Source organism: Alosa alosa, chromosome 17 (genome assembly GCF_017589495.1).
Source record: "Alosa alosa isolate M-15738 ecotype Scorff River chromosome 17, AALO_Geno_1.1, whole genome shotgun sequence".
Taxonomy (NCBI): domain Eukaryota; kingdom Metazoa; phylum Chordata; class Actinopteri; order Clupeiformes; family Clupeidae; genus Alosa; species Alosa alosa.
This window is the reverse complement of record NC_063205.1, coordinates 28900973-28922633: the sequence shown is the minus strand read 5'-3', so window position 1 is coordinate 28922633 and position 21661 is coordinate 28900973. Positions and strand designations below refer to the sequence as shown.

At 40.9% G+C, this 21661-nt stretch overlaps 1 protein-coding gene across 1 annotated transcript; it reads right to left on the bottom strand.

The window, feature by feature from the left end:
* Window positions 1–1278: 1278 nt before the first annotated feature.
* Window positions 1279–21583, bottom strand: LOC125310471 (thioredoxin reductase 1, cytoplasmic-like). Its single transcript, XM_048267932.1, has 14 exons — window positions 21383–21583; window positions 20701–20843; window positions 19931–20003; window positions 19450–19560; window positions 19034–19176; window positions 18819–18934; window positions 5843–6068; window positions 5640–5732; window positions 5465–5541; window positions 4712–4868; window positions 3974–4081; window positions 3561–3656; window positions 2829–2963; window positions 1279–2550 (listed from the first exon to the last, which is right to left on the bottom strand). Exons 2-14 carry the CDS (start codon window positions 20818–20820, stop codon window positions 2485–2487), a joined length of 1521 nt encoding a protein of 506 aa, XP_048123889.1. The 5' UTR covers window positions 20821–20843; window positions 21383–21583; the 3' UTR covers window positions 1279–2484.
* Window positions 21584–21661: the final 78 nt, after the last annotated feature.

The following is a 21661-nucleotide window of genomic DNA, read 5'->3' as shown; positions in this document are numbered from 1 at the left end:
TGCTATTATTTACAGATCACCAAAACCATCAAATGTTTTTATTCACAAACTTTCTACTCTTTTAACCACATTTAGTGCAATGTCTTCTAGCATTATCCTAATGGGGGACTTCAATATCCACTTTGACCATGCTGAGAATTTATTCACTAAAGATTTTAAAGTTTGAGTGTTTGAAGATCATCACAGAGGAGATCATTGAAGCAAAGGCCTTTCCCTGTGTTGCACCCAAACTGTGAAACTCACTCCCCTCACACATCCTTGTTCTCAACTCCATCTCACAATACAAAACGGCTCTTAAAACCCACCTTTTCAAGATAGCTTATGGACTTTAATGTACCTTTTAACTGATAGAAACTGTAGAAATCAAGAGCACTGGGATGTGGTTGCTGGTGGGCATGGGAGGAAGGGCTTCATAATTGTTTTATAAACTTCTTATAAAAGGCTATTTTACTTGTGATTAAAATCCCTTGTGTATGTGTGTGTATGTGTTTGTGTAACCTACAAATATCATGACATGATGACATTTCTTCATTTTTGACATTTTGATGGGTCAATCAACAATATGTTGATACTTTAATGTAAGCCTGCAGAGAACAATAAAGGTATTGCATGCCAAATGACTTACTATTACTAGGCATACTAGTTTTGATATTGATATGCAGTGTGGTTTAAGTAAGGACATTATTTAGTTAAGCTAAGATTGGATAAGATAACTTGACTTATTACAATGTAAAGATTATTATTGTGTACATCAAGATCACATCAGGTTGCTGTAGTGTGTATTGTTTTCCACCTGGCAAATCCATCATTGAAAGAGCCAGGGTGTAAGCAAACCAATAGGAGATGGCACTCTATTCGGCTTATTGCATGTTACACACAAAACATACCTATGATTAATTAAGAGACTACATAACCCTTTAGAGCCATGCATCTGGCACGTTGACCTTTTTCCCCCCACTCCCTGTTGACCTAGCAGAAATACATTTCATGTTCAAGTAGTTTATTGTCATGTATTCATAAAAGGAATTATAAGTAATGAAATTCTTGTGCTCAAGACCCAGTTCAACGTTCAAGAAAAAAGTATAAGTAGCAATTAAAAAGGTATATTGTGTGTGTGTGTGTGTGTGTGGGGGGTAATGGGGTGTGTATCTGTGTGTGTGTGTGTGTGTGTGGGGGGGGGTAATGGGGTGTGTATCTGTGTGTGTGTGGAGAGGGGAGATTTGTTGTGTGTTTGGGTGGGGGATTGTGTAATGGTGTGTGTGCGTTGGGGGGGTTGGTGTGTGTGTTGGGGGGAGATTATTGGGGTGTGTGGAGAAAAGGGATGTAGGCTACCTGTGTGTGTGTGTAGGCCTTTTTACACTGCCAAAATTCCCGAAAATTCGATTAGTTCCGGCACCAGTGTGAAAACGTTAGGGCGGAAAGGGGGGACGTGGGTGGGCATTTTGATGACACTACATATGTCCAACCCACTACAGGAGATTTAAAATCTGACTGATCAAAAGCAGCAATAGCAGAGACAGCACATTACGACAATCTTTAAATCCACAAAGCTTCCAGTCATTTAACGCCTGCTAGAGTTGACTAAGTCGGAATGCAATTGGTTGCCATAATAGACTATCCTAAAATCCAGCGATAAAACAAAGCATGAACTCATTGAGCGTCTGTCCTAGCAAGCTTTTACATTATATCACATCATAAACTACTGTTAGCCACATCACATTTAGAAGCTGGACATGGCGAACATAGCTAAACGTATAGGACAATGAACTCTTACCTTTATGGTCTACAAGTTATCCTAAGTTATCCATAGTTAGTCCACTGTTATTTTCATCATGCATTGTGAAAGCGCTGTGTGTTTTTCAGAGCACTAAAAGTTGAAATCTGTTCAACTTTTAGAACAGCGCTGGTCTTGTCTATGTCTCTTCTCTCTTGACGACCAATCAAAATTTAGTAACCTAGCAACAGGCTCTAATTTGGAACTTTTAGTGTCAAATTCACATTTGACTTCAGAAGTAGTCATGTTTCCTTAGCTGAAACATACACTATAAGAATAGTAAAGCTTATCATCTGCAATTTGAATGAATGCCGATCACAGCAAGAAGTCACCCAATACAACAGAAGACCAAATTAATTACAAAAATGCACAGTGTTTTCCTCTGCAAAGATGGAATTCATGAAATGACTACCGATATCTTGACTTCACTTCACTGCATCAGGGACAATTCTTGGATGTAGGAAAGCAAAGTGACTAAACTTGGGGAAAAAATGTTAGTTGGATGGCAGTAGTTCATCAGTCTCCGCCCACCTGTTTCCAGGCTCCAGGCTGGGACATCATTGGTCAGTTTTAGAACTGCCTCACTGTCCATCACTCCACACCCGGACCACATACAGGGATCTCCCTGCTGTCCACATTATTCCCATGGCAACAAATGTCAAAAAACCAGATGTTACCATGGGAAACTGAATGACAGCAGGGCATTAACCTCAGCAATTTCCCTGCACAAGCATGGCCTCAGTCTCTCGCTGGGTGAGTGTCAAATTGGTCAGCACCTTGGGAGAGAGAAATATATTAGGCTAAGAGTCCTCTTCACTTTACCTCAATAAAGGTTATACTGGACCATATTCTGTAGCCTATGTACACATATTTACGGTAGCCTACATGTAGAGCTTAGTTACCGGTACTCATTTTAGATCCCTGTCTGCACTGAACTGAAGAGTAAGGCATGGTACAAGTTACATTTGGGTTAGTAGGCCATTTACTTTTTTGCAGCACTACCTAACGCTAATAAAACTGGACTGAATTTTGTGAGTGTGTGTGTGCCCCGTACCTCTGCACACACAGGGTGGAGGCCGACTGTGGCGTCCAGCTGCTCTTTGGTCAGGGCACACCTGAGGGCGGTGGCGAAACCCTGAATGATCTCACCTGCGCTGGGGCCCAGGATATGAACCCCGAGCACACGATGCTATAGAGAGAGAGGAGAGAGACACACACAGAGAGGAATCAGAAGCATGCCCTTGTAGCACTGAGAGTGTGCAAGGACTTTTCATTTGATATGTTTGCTCTAGCTAAATGTGTGAGCAGGGGAAGCATAGAGTTTTGAGTAGAAAGAGTTTCAGCTTCTTTTGACACAATCGGTAACATCCATGGTGAGCAGCACTGTAGAATGTTTTGTATGCTGAGAAGTGACAAATAAACTTCTAAAACGAAGGATTCAACTAAACTCACGAGTGTCAGGTTCTATTTGGATGCCCTCTCAGAACTAACCATTACACCCTCACTGATCCCATACAGAGGACAGGCTGAAACATGCAGCTCAAATACAGATAGCATCTTGTTCTATGTACTGTATGTGTATAGGATGTATGCATGGCAGTTCTCTCAGTTTTATTTCAGCCAGAGTGCAACCTCTACTGCTTTTCCTGCCAAATTGAGCTTGATGCTACCTTTGAAGTCCTTGTGTAATGTATAGCAAGCCTATGCCTTCTTTTTGATAATCAAACTAAAACAAGGCAAACTGTTTGTTACTTGGGCAACACAAACTAATGTAACGGCGACCTACATTGTCTGAGATGTGACAGATGACTTTGGCATAGCAGGAATTCTTGTTCCTCCTGGGCAGAGTCCACTCCTGTGGCCAGTAGTTGCTGTGGAAGACCTGTTGGATACGAACAAACAACAAACAAACAAATAAACTATATAAATTACTAAATTATTAAAAACTACAAACTAAATAAATCACTATTCACTGTTCTTACTCTACTATTATTTCACAGTCACTGAGAAGCTGTTGCGATGAAAAAATTAAATGAAAATTCACAGACACTGGAGGATCTGACCATTTTTGTGCTGGCAGTTTGTAGCACTTCACGTTACTACATCTATGGTAACTTACAGTAAATGACTTATACTTGGGAGGGCTTAGCGAATAAAGAGAGTGTGTGTGTGTGTGTGTGTGTGTTTGAGAGAGTTTACCTCTATGCTCGTCTCTCCAAACCTCTGGCAGGCGGTCTCCTCAGTAAGGCCGCAGGCTGCATACTCCATGGGTGTGAACAGCACCGTGGGAACGCTGGAGTAGTCGCTCTAGGAGAAGCAGAAAGGTCTTCATCACAACAAATACTGTACATCATATCCACATGGTTAGCTGATTTAAGAAATAACACTTTAACTTGTTAAAAGAAAAGGTGTAGAAACAGGCCCAAACCTAAACCTAAACCCAAGGTATAACGGTTTAAAGGCATAGTCCTTGAGTAGGCACACACACACATATGGTTTAAAAGCATACATGTTGATTCACTAGTTGTTTGTTTCCCATTCACAGAGTCCAAAAAGTGGTGTTCATACCAGTTCATAGCCAGACTATAAACGACCCATCTCAATATTATCACTAATATTCAAAAGTTTGAAATCACCAGCACATCATATGCCACCATGCATGCATTTACATATTGGGCAATCTAATATTTATTAGGCTGAAAAGTTTTCTCTGAAAAGGGATTCTCTTTAAAAGGAGATTCATTGAAAGGATTAGAAGGGCAGACTACAAATACACAACAACAACAACAACCCGACATTTACACCATGATTTCCAGACAATTTGTGTTTGTGTATTTGTTAAATACACAAACGAGTCATAACTTCAATTCTTAACATAAACAACTCACTCACATAAGTACACCATACACACACACAGATGCATGCACACTCACACACCTTAGTGTTTTTGCCTCCGTACAGCCTCTGAGCCAGCAGGCGTCCAGCTTGCATGGAGAGGCCTGAATGAGCCAGCCTTCCATCCTGTACAGCTCCGATGGCATAGATGTGCGACACGCTGGTCCGGTCTTCATCACTCACAACTATCTTTCCTGTTCTGCAGGACACACACACGCACGCACACACACACACACACACACACACACACACACACACACACACACACACACACACACACTTGATTTCTTTATTTGAATCTGCCAATAAAATTTCTTACAGAAAGGATTCAAATATCCCCAGAGATGACACAGCTTTGACATTCAAAGGTGCATCGCCTACGCCACACAGCAAGGCTGGCTATCACAGCTGATATGGAGCAGAATTTTTCCTGCTGTTTAGACTTTCCTTTTGGTAGCCCTGCCAGTCTTAGTCCACTGCCAGTCAGTTTGTAACAGTCACACACACACACACATACACATATAAAAAAGAGCAGTAATGTTTAATGGCATTAATGTCTTCAGTGTAGATCTACTGTCTATTAGCAGGGACCCCATCTCAGATCACTGACTGAGCATCCACGCTGGGAGAATTCAAACAAGGCGACAAGGAACCAGGTTCACATCTGGCCCGAGGTCATGTCTCGATCCCACTCCCTATCTCAGTCACACTCATTCCCTCTACTTTCCACTGTCTCCACGACCAAATGGCCCTTAAACAAATCCCAAAAAAGACCAGCACACTAGTTTCCCCTACCTCTGGTCGACTTGCACCCCAGCTCTCTCCAGGCCAATGTTATGCGTACAGGCATCCCTGCCCACGGCTAGGAGTACCTGTCAGGGTATGAGTACACATGAACACAGATTAGGATGAGATGCTACAAGGGCCATGCACTGCTATGCTCTCGTCAGTATTCTTTAGTATGACTTACAGTGCTGAAGTCTTCTACATGTATGTCACCCAGTTCAGGAGAATGAGCTGTGACCCTCAGTTTCCCTGGACTGCCAGCCTCAATCTGTTCTACCTGTGACACACACACACACAGAGGAAGAAAGAGAGTGAAAATAATCGTTCAGTATAACAGAACATTTCCAGAAATCCCATTTTTATTTAAAAAGGCAACAAAAAATCAACCTTTGTGAGCATGGAGCCATACAGGAAGTTGACCCCCTGCACGTACATGTGATCCTCTATCTTTCTGACCACCTTTTGGTCGTAGCCATCTGGCACAGAGGACTGCGGCATAACGCTCACATCCAGACCCAGACCAAACAACCAGCCAGCAGCCTCCAGCGCCTCTCCTGTTCCCCCCACCACCAGGGTCCGGCCGGGGGAGTACGGCAGGGAGAAGAGGTCATCACTTCAGGATCAGAGACAGAAGTTAGAACTATGGATTTTCTATGGAGCCATATTTTACAAGTATATTTTTGGGCTCTTTGCCTTTATTTTGACAGGATCGGGAAAATGACCCGGGTCGGACTTTGGGTCCCCATGGGTATTTGGACCCAAAATGTGGTACGAGTGCTGTACCCAGTTGCGTCACAGCACCCCCCTCTATGGAGGCATTTTGATGTTATTTCTATAAAGCAACTACAGTATTTAATGCCCCACAGATGAACCAAACAATTGATGTCAGAGTAGTAGTATTTAAAGATGTTGGGTCAGAAGATTATTATTTCGGACCGCCGCTAGCGAAGCGGTCATATAGGGATTGTCAAAGTTTTTTTTTTTTTCCCCCGTCATCTACTTCCTGAATTTTTGGTCAACGATACCCGGGACACCGAACCACCGGGGCACATGAAATTTGGTGGGTATGTAGCCCCACTAGACTTTTATGGAAAAATTTCGTTTAAATCCCCGAGGGGCCTCCCCGTGCTGGGCCCCCCGAACCGCAAAAAAAGCAGTTTTTTCTAAATAACTACCTGAACCGTGGCACTGAGGATGAAGAATCTTTTATGGTATGTTGGTCTCAAGGGCCCTCATCAACCTGGCCCATAATCACTCATTTGTGATTTGCACCCCCCCCCCCCCCCAGTAAAAAATGAAAATGCAATATTATTCTGCTTTAATCGCCCCTATCTTCAGTTAAGATGTTCAGAACTGCACCAAATGTTATGTGTATGATTGACCTGGCATTCTCTGGGGGTATGCCAAGTTTCGTAGAATTTCATCCATGGGGGGGTCTAAAAAAAATTAGGTTATGTGTACATTTAGTGACTGTACACTCATTGGCCTGTAGATGGCGGTGCACACATATACACATGCACACACACACAGGCACCCACATACTATCAGTATTAGAACAGCCGATACATAATTACAAATTCAGTAGGATTAAAAGAAAGCCAAAATAAATATTCATCATCATCATCATGGCTGCATTTCCAGTATTGGCGATAAGTAGTCGTTTGTCCACTAGATGGCGCATCGTTGCAGTGAGACGTAATTTTGTTGGAAGTTAAAAGTGGGTTGGAAAAAACAATGGACGCTTCCTACAAGGACTGTAGTTTACCGCAGAGAACGTCTAATAAGGATAGGACGATGTTCACATGAAATGTAATTCCCATTTCTTCTTGAAGCCGAAATAAATCTGAGGATGTTTATCGGACATGCTTGGTTTTTACTGCAGGTACGTTAATCTTATAATATCAATAAGGACCTAGGTAATGTTACCGTTAGCGTTGGTTGAGTGATGGAGGCCAATTTGATTGATTGCATTTGTAGAAAACTATAAATGCGGTTATACCAAGCAAATTGATAGCAGCACTGTAATTGTATCTTTCGACTGTCATTTGTTGCACGTGCTACAAAAATCATTCTGTGCAATGGAAGATTTACCAACGTTACACCGGTCTGATACAGTTTTGCCTATACATGCGTGAGACTGAGACGCCTGTTTGTTTTAAGTGCATGCAGGGTGTGAGAATCGATGTGCTTTGATTCCAGCTTGGTAGTTGTAGTCTGTGAAATTAAAAAGCACGTGTGTGTGAAGTATCCAAACAATGACACCTTCATTTCATTATGGCTGCTTTAGCAACACACCTTAAGCTACTGTGTAGTGGGTCCCATTTAGAAGTGGCTACTTCATTCGCGCTTTCCTTGACTCATGGAGCTGCGTGAATTTTATTACAACTTTTCGCCACGATATGGCAGTTTAAGTCCGCTTGATACTGTTGACTCAAGCACAGGCTCGGACTGGTAATCTGTACAACCGGGCATTTGCCCGGTCGGCCGGTCCATATGTGGGCCGGTGACCTCCGGGATAACCGGAAGTTATTTAGCCTATTTGCGGCCCGTCATGTAGACCTAGGCTTAGCCTATAAATGCAGTTGCATCCATTTGGATTGGGGGGTGACAGGTCAATCATTTTGGCCTCTTCATGACAGGTTCAGTGTGTGTTACGATCGCGCCCCCCTGCCCCACCCTCAAGTGGATTTGTCCAAACAGCCGCTTGGTTTGTGGGGAAATATAGCCTACGAGTCCATGCATGGTAGCCTAGGCTATATAAGTGCCCTCCGCTGGCTGGTGTTCACATCATCGCAGTTTAACCGTAAACAGCAATCAGAGGTGTCTAATTTTATTCCATAAATATTTTGTTTTCATAGGCGTAAGTTGCACGCAGCTCTGAAGAGCTTCCATTTACTGCACCATGTAGGCTACTGTAGTGCGGTTTGTCTGTCAACATAAAAATCTCCGGGTACCTACAATTTTTTAGCACAACTTGGTGAAAAAGTGTAGCACAGGTTAAAGAAAACCTATTCATGTTTGGACTCAAAAGGAACTTCAAAGTATTACTTGGGCAAAAACGTTTAGTATACACTTGTGGTGATAGCCTACAGTTAATGTGAATCGCTGACTATAACCAATGTAGAAGATTTGCACCAAATAGGCCTAAAGGCTGTGGTTGTGTTTCTACAACATGTTGGCACAAATCGTAATTTCTGTCAACTATGACGATCTCCATGCATGTTCAGTAGCCTATATTTTTCATTTAGTCAAACAGTGACATGTGGTTTAATCAGTGTTGGGCAAGTTACTTCAAAATCGTAATATATTATGTATTACTTATTACTGTCATTTCAAAGTAATTCATTACATTATAATATTACTGTCTCTGAATTGTAAGGCATTACACTATTGTATTACTTTTAAGTTACTTTTACCAAAATATCTAGAAATATGGATTTGGAATTCTAAATGCAGATTATGCTCAATGTAGCTCATTGCACTTCTAATGGAGGGTGATGTGGTACAACATAATGACTGAGCTAGGCTTAAGGCTACAGTAGAATGCAATAGGTGCAGTGATGGCTCATGATGCAATACAAGGAACAATCATAGCCAGAATTTTGTTTAAAGAAGACAAAAGGTCAAAGTCTGGTCAATTGTGATAGAAATGCTGTAACTTTAGGCTTAGGCCTACTCATTAAAATCAACAGAGAGCCCACTACCTGTATGTTGTAACCCAAAACTTAAAGACATGTCAAGATAGGCTACACAGTGCAGCTACTGGCCATTTTGGTGCCCTAACTGGTGAAATACAGTATTAACCTAAGTATGTCATCATATGGCCAACTATAAAGATGTAATCTGCCTGTTCCCAGGGATGGGTAGTATTTCTGAAACATGTAATATGCAGTCAGTGAACACATTTCCGCAATGCTTACATTTTCTTAACAGACAAGCTATACCTCCCAACAAAACTATGGATTGTTTTTGTAGTATTTACGAATGTTAACACACAACATCCCACAATAGCAAACACAATATTCCAAACCTTAGATACACTATCAAAACCTCTGCTTCTGCTCTGCTTCTGCTAATGGTTTTATCTCAGGTGCATCGCCTTGGATAATATGCGATGTTGATGAAAACATGTGGCCTAACTTTGAAGATCGCAGAGATTAGATACAGTAATTTTGTGCTTTTTTAGTTCCCCCCTTTTTATCTGGGCTTTTTGCTGTTGTTTTTTGTTCAGAATGCTCTTGTGTGTTTCATGGATATTTTGTTCACTGTAAGCAATACTGTAAAAATTGTTCTTTTCTATCATAGGCCTACTGTAAACAGTATTTCTACTGTACCTACTACCTCCTGTAGTAAACAGTAAATGGAAAAAAACCGATTTGCTTTTTACTGGAATGCTTTTGAATGTGAACATTATGTGGACATACAGTTCCCAACCAAGAAATTTGTGGATAGAGCATGTTTTGCATGCAAATACCTGTAAATCTGAAACATAAAAGTCTATGCAGTTTTTGTAATGTCAACAATAGTCAGTATTTTGAAACCTGGTGTACTTTGATTGACTGCATGTACCTTGTGAAGTGAAAACAAGTGTTATTCTTTGACAGAATAATTTCATTTTGAGTCAGATTTCCAGTGTTTTGGTAAAGGGAGTGTGTGCAGAGAAATATGTTTTCTGTTTTGAAATGATGAGTTAGTATATATTTAACAAAATGTGTTTTTGAGAAGAAAAGGATCCATTTGGCCAATTGTGTTTTTTAGGTGTGAGTACGCGCTTGTTAGCGATTGAAAAAAACTGTAATTGAAACATGCTTCGCGCAAAAATGATAGCCTAGGGCAAAGAGAATGGACATCTCAACATAAGGATACATTAGAAGATGATGATTGGTGTAAACTTTGTCACACGACGTGATAAGCAGTTCTTAAAAACGCAACGTTCCATTCAGTCATAAATCATTTAAGCGTAGGCCTAGTGCTCGTCATGAAAAGAAAACAGCAGCTTAATATTTTTCAGGTGTTTAGAAGTAGGCCTAGCAGTTATGCCGAAGGCAGTGAGATTATTAGGCATTGCATCCTGTCACTCTGTTTGGAACATCGCAGTGGGTTGATAAGATTCAGTTAATGCGAGTATGGATCGTCTCAAAGTTTGGGACACACAAACAGCTGTGTAGGCAAAGCAAATCCTAATTGTTAGGTTACCATAGCTGTCTTTTCTCTAGGCCTGGGGCCTATCGGAAATCGCGACTAGGGATGGGCATCGTTAAGAAATTATCGATATCGATGGCATTGTTGAGTCTGCTTGTCGATGCGATTCCTTATCGATTCCCATATCGATTCCTGTACCATTTGCTGAACACTTATAGGACGGCTTTGAGAGTTGTTGGCTTTGAATGTCTAATTTAAAGTGGTTTTAGAGAATGAATTTCAAGTGTGCAATAACAATACAGAAGTTGAATACTTTAAATAAATTTCTAAAAAAGTGTACATTTGTAAAACAAAGCTTTGTATTGGAATCGTTAGCGGAATCGCTAACGTTTGGATGTGTACGATTCCGATGGATCGGAACATTTGGAACCGGTTCCTTACCGATACCTGGAACCGATTCCCAAGCCTAATCGCAACATAAGAACATTTTCTTTTCTTTCTTGTTCGTGTGTTGGGTAGTGAAGCGATAATGCATTTAAAGCAGTAGGCCTACATCATGTGAGCCAGAGCCGATATGGCCAGAGCTGCTGCTCTGTATAGGTATTCTGTCCCACCCCAATTTGCTGAACTACTTGCGAAGCCTATTATCACAGACATCACATGTATCACAAGAAAGAGCTTTTTCTCAGCTTTTAAACGATGTTAGTGGTTAGTTGTTGTGGTAAACGGTTCGCGAGAAAAGTAACTTTAATTTAATCATATTTTTTGCGCCCGTCTCCCTACCCATTAATCTTGGTGGAATACTTCGCGAACTTTACCTCAACACATGACAAACCATATATCAGAATAAACAGCAGACCTTACCGAACACAAAGGTGTAAAGCATGCCCCTGTACAGTTAGCCATTCCAGAGTAATCCGGTTTTAAATTTGCAGCAATGTCTTTATGCATGTCTCCAACTTTGCGGTTCCTAATGTGTTTAAACTGTTCAATAGGTCTACATGATTTTATAACAGGCCAAATACAAAACAAATGTTACAAATATCGCCTAGATATCTGTAAGCATTACAATCAGAGGATATACATATAGGGCAGACAGACGCTCATGAGTTCATGCTTTGTTGTTTCGCTGGATTTTAGGATAGCCTATTATGGGAACTGATTGCATTCCAAGCTACAGTCAACTCTAGCAGGCATTGAATGACTGGAGACTCTGTGAATGTATAGATTGACATAATGTGCTGTCTCTGCTATTGCTGCTTTTGATCAGTTAGATTTTTTTGCAATCTCCTGTGGTGGGCTGGACATAGCATCGAAATGCCATTCAGATTCCCCTTTCCACCTTGACCCATTCACACTGGTGCCGGAACGAAAAAACTCGGCAAAATGTCTAGGGGGCTTGGTAGTAAATTTGGCGAGACACTTTGTCCCGCCGTTCCGCCCCGGTCTATGTGAAAGGGACAGTCGTTCCGTGATTCTGGTACATAAAATCACGGCGATTTCGCCAGTGTGAAAGGGCCTAGTGAATCTGTGATCGGTGGCAGGGTCTATTTGAGGGAGCCGTGAGCGCGCACTTATCCAGGATAGGTTTCACCTGGCTTGATGAATCCGTGTCTGCTCATCCTGGCTTGCTCGTTGTGCAACCAATTAAGCCTGTACGCTCTTGTTTTGGATTCATTGAGCACAGCTCAGTAACTTATCCCGGATGTCTTAATTCTGCTTTTGTGCAACAGGCCCCAGGGGGGTATTCCATCAACCTCGCTAATGAAGGCGGCGCTTAACAGAAATAGCCTGGCTTGAACTAGCGTAGACTTTCACTTGGGGCTGAAGCCGTTCCATTAACTCAAGTTATTGGCATCTTGGCGTCGTTTATTCAAGCGAGGTTTAGTTCAGCTTCATCTCTGCTCATGCCCGAGGTAGAAAAGTAGACCAAAACAGTAGATTGACGAAAAGACGATATATGTCATAAAATTAAGACAATACTAGACGATTTCTGTTCGATAGGCAAGCGCCATCTACAGGATTTTCAAATTTAACATCGAGAGAAAAAATAGAAAAATAGAGAGAAAATCGAGAGAAAAATTAGAAAAATCACAGCAAATAACATTGGATTTGCTGTGATTGTACCCTTTAATGTGAGACAGTTATCGATAGAAGGTTAGTTCCCATGATACTGTTAACGTTAAGATGCTAGTTCCCACGACGGTATTCCTGCAGTTCTGGTAGCCTGTTATGGTTAATAAGGATTAGATAATAAGAACAAGAATTAGCAAATACCTGCCTAATACGAAACATGTTGTGGTTTAACGAGGTAGCGTTAATTGAGCCGATAGCCAGGGTTAGCGGGGAGCTCCCAGTTAAGTTAGCTATCTTGCCAGTTTTGTGGGGAATGTGTGCATTTGTGCCTCTTAACAGACACAAAATGCAATTCAAATTGGCCATTATGTGACAACAAGATGCGTTTTCATCTCATACATTGCGAAGAAATCGTTTAAATTCAAAGATTGTACTGTCACCAACCTATTTTCCCAATTTCCCATCGGTCGCTTTACCAAAAGCCTAGAAGACTTGATCACGGAGGTCATAGCAACTTCGCGACTAAACTTGCAGTTTATTTCCCCGCAATGTATGAGTTAAAAACGCATCTTGTTGTCACGTAAGGCCCTGTTCATGTTGCACGGAAATTTTAATTGCATTTTGTGTCTGTTAAGAGGCACAAACAAAGACACTAGATCAGTGGTCCCCAAACTTTTTCTTCCGAGGGCCAGCTCACTATGCCTGGCTCTAACAAAGGGCCAGAGACTCAGAGTATATCAGTAACCTTAAATAGCTTAGTGCTGTGAACAACAACAGTCTACCTTAGTTGAATATTCCATTACATTTAATCATAGGCTACTGCAATTTAATACCATTGTTAGCTGTGTTTATATTGCCATCATGCCATGTAAAATGTAGCTCAAATGAAATAATACTAATAAAAAAAGACTTTAGCATTCACAAAAGTATTAGCAGGGAGTCCCAAAAGTATATTTTATCTAAAATGTGTGAACTCTGAACTCTGTGTCTTTGCATACACAGCTCAAGTTGGACAAGCAATATCCTACAAATAATTTAATAATCAAACTATGAGAGTTTTATGAAGTGCTGGCAAAAACATCTGAAATGACCACCATTCTAACTTTCACTCACCTGATAAGAACTTTGTGCAGTGTGAATTTGGATGAACATTTGAGTGAATAAAAAATAGAAATAATTATCCCAGGAAGTCCCAGAAATATGACTTGAATAGAAGTTAGTTATTAACAATTAATTGATAAACTTTTAGAATACTTTGAGCACTGATGCAGTCAGCATAGGCCTCTTTACATTGTTTGCAGGTAAGCCTACATTTCATTCCGTTTTCAATGGTAAACGCGAAACAGCGACAAAACAAAATAGTATTACACGTGTACTGTTAAGACTCGCCATAGAGAATGAATGGGGGAAATTACGGAGGTTATAGTTTGGCAATGTCATACTCTTGTGCGGGCCAGATGCTATATACCACAGATATGTTTTGGGGGGCCACCCAAAATGAGGGTTTGGGGACCACTGCTCTAGATCATGCCCCTAAAACGTTGTTTTTGTAACCCCCCCCCCTACTGCTGTTAAACTAATCAGTCTTCTCCTCAGATTTTATTACTGACAATTTACAGGCCTCCAAAACATTCAGCTAAAGTTTTTCTTGAAGAGCTAGGTGAACTGCTATCAGTTGTTTGCATAGAGTATGACTGTCTTATTATATCAGGGGATCTAAACTTGCATGTGGATAATCCTGAAAACAATTATGCCAAGGAATTCATTGCACTAATCGATACTTTCTCCCTAACACAGCATGTACAGGGGCCAACACACTCTCTCGGCCATACCCTCGACCTTGTTATCACAAAGGGTCTCGATGTCTCTACAGCTGTTAAAGACCTGGCCTTATCTGATCATTTTTTGCGTGTTCTTTGATGTGTCTATGTCCCCACACACTCAAAACACAGCTATGATGGTAAAAGGAGAATCATAAATGATCAGACAAGTGCTCTCTTTGAGCAAGCACTTTCACTAAAGCCAAGTCAACTGTCAGACTCTGAAGACTTATTTGATCACTTTAATGCAAAAATGGCAAACATTATGGATGACATTGCTCCATTACAATTCAAGAAAGTTAAGGACAAACAGAAAGCACCATGGAGGCAAAATCCAGCAGTTAAACTTCTAAAAAGAGAGTGTAGGAAGACTGAAAGAAAATGGCGTAAATACAAACTTCAGATCCACTATGAAATCCATAAAGAGATGCTCCCAGACATATAACTCTGAAATATGCAAAGCAAGACAGTCTTTCTTTTCTAACATTATCAATAGAAGTTCAAATAACACTCAGATTCTATTTTCAACTGTTGATAAGTTAACAAATCCCCCCCTCACAATTAGCCCTGAACTTCTCTCAACTAATAAATGCAATGAGTTTTCATCTTTTTTTAAAGGTAAAATTGACAAAATCAGACTCAACATATCTGCTCAATTACAAATTCAACAACCTGAACTTCCAGCAACAAACAGAGGGAAACTAAACTTGATGTCAGAGTTCAGCTTGATAGACTACTTAAACACTTGAAAAAACGGTACAGAATCTCAGCCCTTCCACATGTGTGTCTTAGACACTCTGCCTACCAATTTCTTCAAAACTGTTTTTCACCTCATAGCGGATGTCCTTCAAATTGTAAATGTATCATTGCTGTCTAGCACTTTTCCTAAGTCACTGAAAACAGCTGTTGTAAAGCCACTTCTCAAGAAGAATAACCTGGATGCCTCCATGCTAAACAATTACAGGCCCATATCCAATCTACCTTTTATTGGCAAAATTATTGAAAAAGTAGTCTTTAATCAATTAACCACCTTCCTAACATCAAATGGGTATTTTGATTACTTTCAGTCTGGTTTTCGGCAAATCACAGCACTGAAACAGCTCTCATTAAAGTTTCCAATGACATACGCCTCAACACAGATTCAGGTAAAACATCAGTCCTAGTGCTACTGGACCTTAGTGCAGCATTTGACACTGTTGATCACAATATTTTACTACACAGACTAGAACACTGGGTTGGATTTACAGGCATAGTTATCAGCTGGCTAAAATCATATCTACAAGAAAGGAGCTTCTTTGTTGCCATCGAAACTGTACCTCAACACCAACGCCCTTGACCTGTGGTGTTCCCCAGGGTTCGATCTTGGGGCCACTATTATTCAACCTCTATATGCTCCCACTTGGACAAATCATTCAAAATAATTTGATTTCATATCATAGCTATGCAGATGACACACAAATTTACTTAGCTCTATCACCAAACAACTATGGTCCTCTTGAATCTATGTGTCAGTGTATAGAACAAATCAACACCTGGATGTCTCAAAAATTTTCTTCAGCTGAACAAAGAAAAAAAACTGAAGTAATTATATTTGGTAAAAATGAGGAAAGACTTAGGGTTGCCACTCTCCTTGACACAAAAGATTTGAAGGCAAAGGATACTGTTAAAAATCTTGGTGTATTAATTGACAGTGATCTAAATTTCAACAGCCACATGAAAGCGATAACTAAATCAGCTTTTACCACCTCAAAAAATATTGTCAAACTCAGAGGGCTGATGTCAAAACATGACTTAGAAAAACTCATTCATGCATTTATCTCCAGCAGGGTTGATTACTGCAATGGACTGTTCACAGGCCTTCCTAAAAAGACTATTAAACAGCTTCAGGTGATACAAAATGCAGCAGCTAGGACTCTAACAAAGACTAAAGGAACTGACCACATTACTCCAATTCTTAAGTCCTTGCACTGGCTTCCAGTAAGTCACAGAATTGACTTTAAAGCACTATTGCTTGTTTATAAATCAGTAAATGGAGCAGGACCTAAATACTTGTCAGACATGCTTCAGCAGTACACACCTTCTCGTCCCCTCTCAGGTCCCAGGTGAAAACCTGCTAGTAAAACCTACAGTTAGAACTAAACATGGTGAAGCAGCTTTTTAGCTGCTATGCGGCTCAGCTGTGGAACCAACTTTCGATGACATTAAAAGGTCCCAACTGTAGCCAAGACTTAAGACCAAACTGTTCTCAGACGCTTTCTGCTAACTGTGCCAAGTTACAAATTCTGAATCTGCCTCGATAATTATTCTACTTTGTCTTTTATTACTTTTTTTTACTACTTTTGCCTTTGTTTTTGCTTACTAATTATTCTTTATTTTTAAATGATTTTACCTTGTGTTTTATGTTTTCTTTTTATTATGATCTTTACCTTTTAACTATTCTTTGACTATATTGCCCTTCTATGCTTTTATTTGTTATTATCGTTTGGTTTTGTTTATGTAAAGCACATTGAATGACCTCTGTGTATGAAATGTGCTATATAAATAAACTTGACTTGACTTGACTTGACTAATCATGGTTTCCGGTTGTTTTCTGTTTCTGTTTTGTTCTCCCCAGTTGCACAGCTACCCAGCCATCCAGCACCCAGTCATCCAGCACCCAGCCACCCAGCACCGGGCTACCTAGCTACCCAGCCACCAGCTACCCAGCACCCAGCTACCCAGCCACAAGGCACCCAGCCATCCAGCTACCCAGCCACCCAGTTGCACAGCTACCCAGCCATCCAGCACCCAACCGCCCAGCTACCCAGCCACAAGGCACCCAGCCATCCAACACCCCAGCACCCAGCCGCTCAGCTACCCAGCCACAAGGCCCACCCAGCCATCCAGCACCCCAGCCGCCCAGCACCCCAGCCATCCAGCACCCAAAACATATAATAAAGCATAATGAAATGTATTTCATTTTCCTGTGTTTTTTTTTTTTACAGATACATACACATCATTTAAGTATATAGTGTATTAAGTATATAGTGAACCTAGTATTAAGTATATAGTGAACCTAGTATTAAGTATATAGTGAACCTAGACTATAACCATTAAATTACCAGCAATAAAGTCATACAGACAGCTGAATTAAATAGAAAAGTTAAATAAATAATGCATCATTTCTATGTAAAAGCAAACATTTGGCACAATTATGGTATCATTTAGGGTCAGTTATGGATACATTTTGGCTGGATTATGGGGGTTTAGGATTCTTTTTGGGACTTTTAAGGCTATAGTTTGGAAATCCAAAATTGGTTTTGGGTGAGCTTTGGCCTACTTTTGGTTGATTTTGGCATGCCAAATTTGGGCCATTTAGGGCCCATACATCCACCCAGAGCTTTACCAAAATGGCAAGCCAGTTTTGGGCCAAATCTGAGCCATACTAATTTTGCTATCTGGGTTTCAATTCAATTTATGCCTAGTATTTAATCTGTGTAGCACGCAGTTGATTTAACATTCATGAACAATCGTCGACACATGAAACAGTTTTAATTATTAGCTGCCTAGGCTACAGAATAATTATCCTTTGGCTTGCATCAAATATATTATAGCCCACTGGCAAAGCTGTCACTGGACAGCCTACCAAATGTGCATGACCCTTTATCAGCAGTAGACATATGTCTTTCATCAAAGATTATAACTAAAAATGGCATTATCAAGGTGATAAACAATGTAGCCTTAATACTTCGTATGGGAAGCGAACCTGCGAACACGCAAGAAAGTTATTCTTTTGCAATGCCATCTCGTTGCACGTTACACCACCACCGAACGTAAGTGACGTAGAGTAGCACGATTCCTAGAACCACACGCATGTGAAGTTAAAACATTTTTAATCGTATAATCTTCATGAATTCTTTGGAGCTAGTGAATGTGTAAATTCATGCTTGGTGCACTGTCGGAAAAAACATTTCTATAGGCCTACTTCTATTTTTGAAGTTGTAGGCTAGGTGACGAGAGCACAGGTTGAAGGAACCATCTTTTTGGACTTGTTTTCCGACTGATTGTTTTTTTTTGCAACACAGCTTAATTTAGCTTGAAAGTTAACCTGCTACGGAGCAGGTTAGTTCTGTGGCATAAATTCCCATGGTTACCAAGCTGGGATTCACGTTAACCTCATTAATGGAACGGAATTCTCACTAAAATTAGCGAGACTTATCGAAATAAGCCAGGTTTGGCCTTTAGCGAGGTTGATGGAATACCCCCCAGATCTCAACCACTAGACCACCACCAACAACAACAACAACTACAATTACAATTCAGCCACAGCCTCTGAGGTTGCTCACCAGGTGATGCAATGCTCTTTGGCTCCAGGGAGATCTGGGTAGTGTGGCCTGTCTCCTGTGGTGACCACAATGGTTTCTGCAGTGTGACTTGTCTGATCCCCTTTCGCATCCGTTGCCTGTTGGTGATTACAGCGTCAGCCAATGACATTTGGACGCCTGAGACAATCTGACCAATCAGAGGAGAGGGTGATATGAGTCGTGATGATGAGGCTGACCTGTACAGTGTGGGGGTCCAGGAGTGCTGCGTGAGCGTGCATGTAGGTGATGCCACGCTTCCGCAGCTCATGCCTAAGCTCAAAGCTCAGAGCCTTCACTCTCTGCTGTAGGGCATCTGTCAACTCAGGCCAGCTATGAGACACTGCGGAGGACACACACACACATACACACATAAACACACACACACACAGAGTAGCACAGAATGGTCACAGAAGACACACACATTCTATGTATAAGTGTGTGTATATCAATATCAGTCAATAGCAATGTTTCTGGACAAACACATACTGTTCATAAACGGCTATACACAAACACAGTCATACTGTATACCTACAGTAACCAAGACAATCAAGAACACTAAGTGGACATTACCAATACAGTTTCATCCGAAAACCCAACCTCATTCCCAACTTACCAGGATGTTGGAGTCTCCAACCATAGGCAGCCGAGTCCTTCAAGGTCTGGCCTATGGAGGCAGCCTGGTGCATCAGCTTCTTAAGGACACTCACACCACAGCTGCTGACATCTGGGGCACCCGAGGAAGGAAACAGGTAGATGTAATGGAGGAAATCAAGGAGGTTGCTGGTGTATGGCAAAGATAAGGTATGATATATTGGTAGACAAATTGATAACAAATAGTAACACTGATTATTATTAGAGGTTCAGAGCTCAAAGCAAGGAAGATCTCCCTGCCTGTCTCCCTACCAGTCATTTTTGCCGGTATATGCATTATTAATTCTTAAACAGCCTGGCCCACGCCTTAAATCAGACACAGTGCCTGAGAACTTTAAGCCCTGGAGGTTAATATTTATGCATCACTGAATATCTCAGGACCAGGCCATCTACTGTACTTCTCGTGTTTCTGAAAAAGAGAGAAAGCAAACTCCAGCACTCACTCCACGTGGATCCTTTAGGAGATAGGGTCATAAAGTCAAGTAGTAGTACCTTCTGACCTAGAATAGCTGCCTCCTATTGAGGAGAGGAGGAAACATAGAGATAGTGAGATGGCTGGCAAGAGACAGACATTTTGGATACAAATTAAATGAAATCAAAACAATATATGTAGTTTCAGTTACTGTACAGTCTGCAATTCTGGTGACAGGCCAGATATTTGATATTTGAGTTCAATATCCAATGACATCACACTGTGCTATTCACTTCATTTCACAAAAAGTGTATTGGATAAGCATTACGGATGTATCCTTTTAATATACCAAGCTGCCATGGTCACACCAGCAATAATGATGGCAAAACCACATCTAACCACAAGGGGCAGTCCTAGGCTACTGATTATGTTCCATTCTTTGTCTACATTTTATCAATAGTAGAGAGAGAAAAATTAATCGACCTAATCAATTTGTTATTGTGTATGTCAGATATAATGCCTAATGCTACAAACAATACAACAAGTACTATCTAAAAGTCCTTCTTTGACACACTCACATACACATACACATTCACACACACACACACACACACACACACAGCAGTATGTCTCAGTTCATGAACCAGAGTAATAGGCCTATTAGCAGCTCCTACGACTTTACAACTACGATGTAAAAGTGTGACAGTATATCAATGTGTCAGCTATTTTAAAAACAAATTAGAAAAACAATTGAGCAACTGGCAGCGTCAGATGTATATTGTGATGTTAAGCAAGCGGCACCTTGGCCACACCAAGGCCTGCTGACCCTCCTCCAACAACGAGCAGATTGTAATCATACTCCCCAGCATGGTGACAGTCATGATGGTCTGACTGAGTCGGGCCTTTGTGACCGTTTGGCATTGTTGTGGCTCTTTTTGCTTGCTCTGAAAGTGAAGGAATAGGCAGATATATTAATCAAGCGTGCAGACATTTTATAGTATGTCATCATATCAGCTTTGTTGGCTAATCCACTGAGGTGAAGTAGTGTAGTCAAATTGTACAATGGCATATTAAAGTCTAGATAGATACTTTATTGATCCCCAGAGGGACATTCAAGAGTCTATGAGAAAACTCCAACACAGACACACGTAGCTTGAGCACCAGGCCCTTTCACCAAATACATCCAGTTAGGCTACTATTTATCATAAACTGTATAAAAAAAACTATTCCAATGACTGTAAGCTTTCTCTACATCAAATAGCCTAGCCCTAGCCTATACCAGTTATTTTGGCATGTTATAGCCACTTCTGCAGGATTGCATTCGCTGACAGGTTGGTTCCAGAAGCATCTTTTACAAGTGACAAATACAATCTAAAAACATTACATTGGCAAAACTTGCATAAAGTGAAGAAATTCCATATTCATGACTAAACCTGATGACCCATTAAAACGTAGGCCTATATATGAAAGAAAGGACTCTCACCAGATTCTGACCTAAGTCTTCGTAGGCCTACTGTATATACGCTAAAGATACTCAGATCAGCAGAGCGTTAGTTTTTATTTGTTTCAAGCCAAAGCTAGACTTTGACACTCCCCTCGATTCCTATCCAGTTTAAACCAGTAGGCTAACATATTTTGCAATCGGATACACTGGAAAACTTCAGTAGTCCACACTACAGCACTACACACAATCACTGAAATGCACCATCTGGATCTACCCCGGTTATCTGAACTATGAAAGTCATGCCCCTGCAAATGGTTC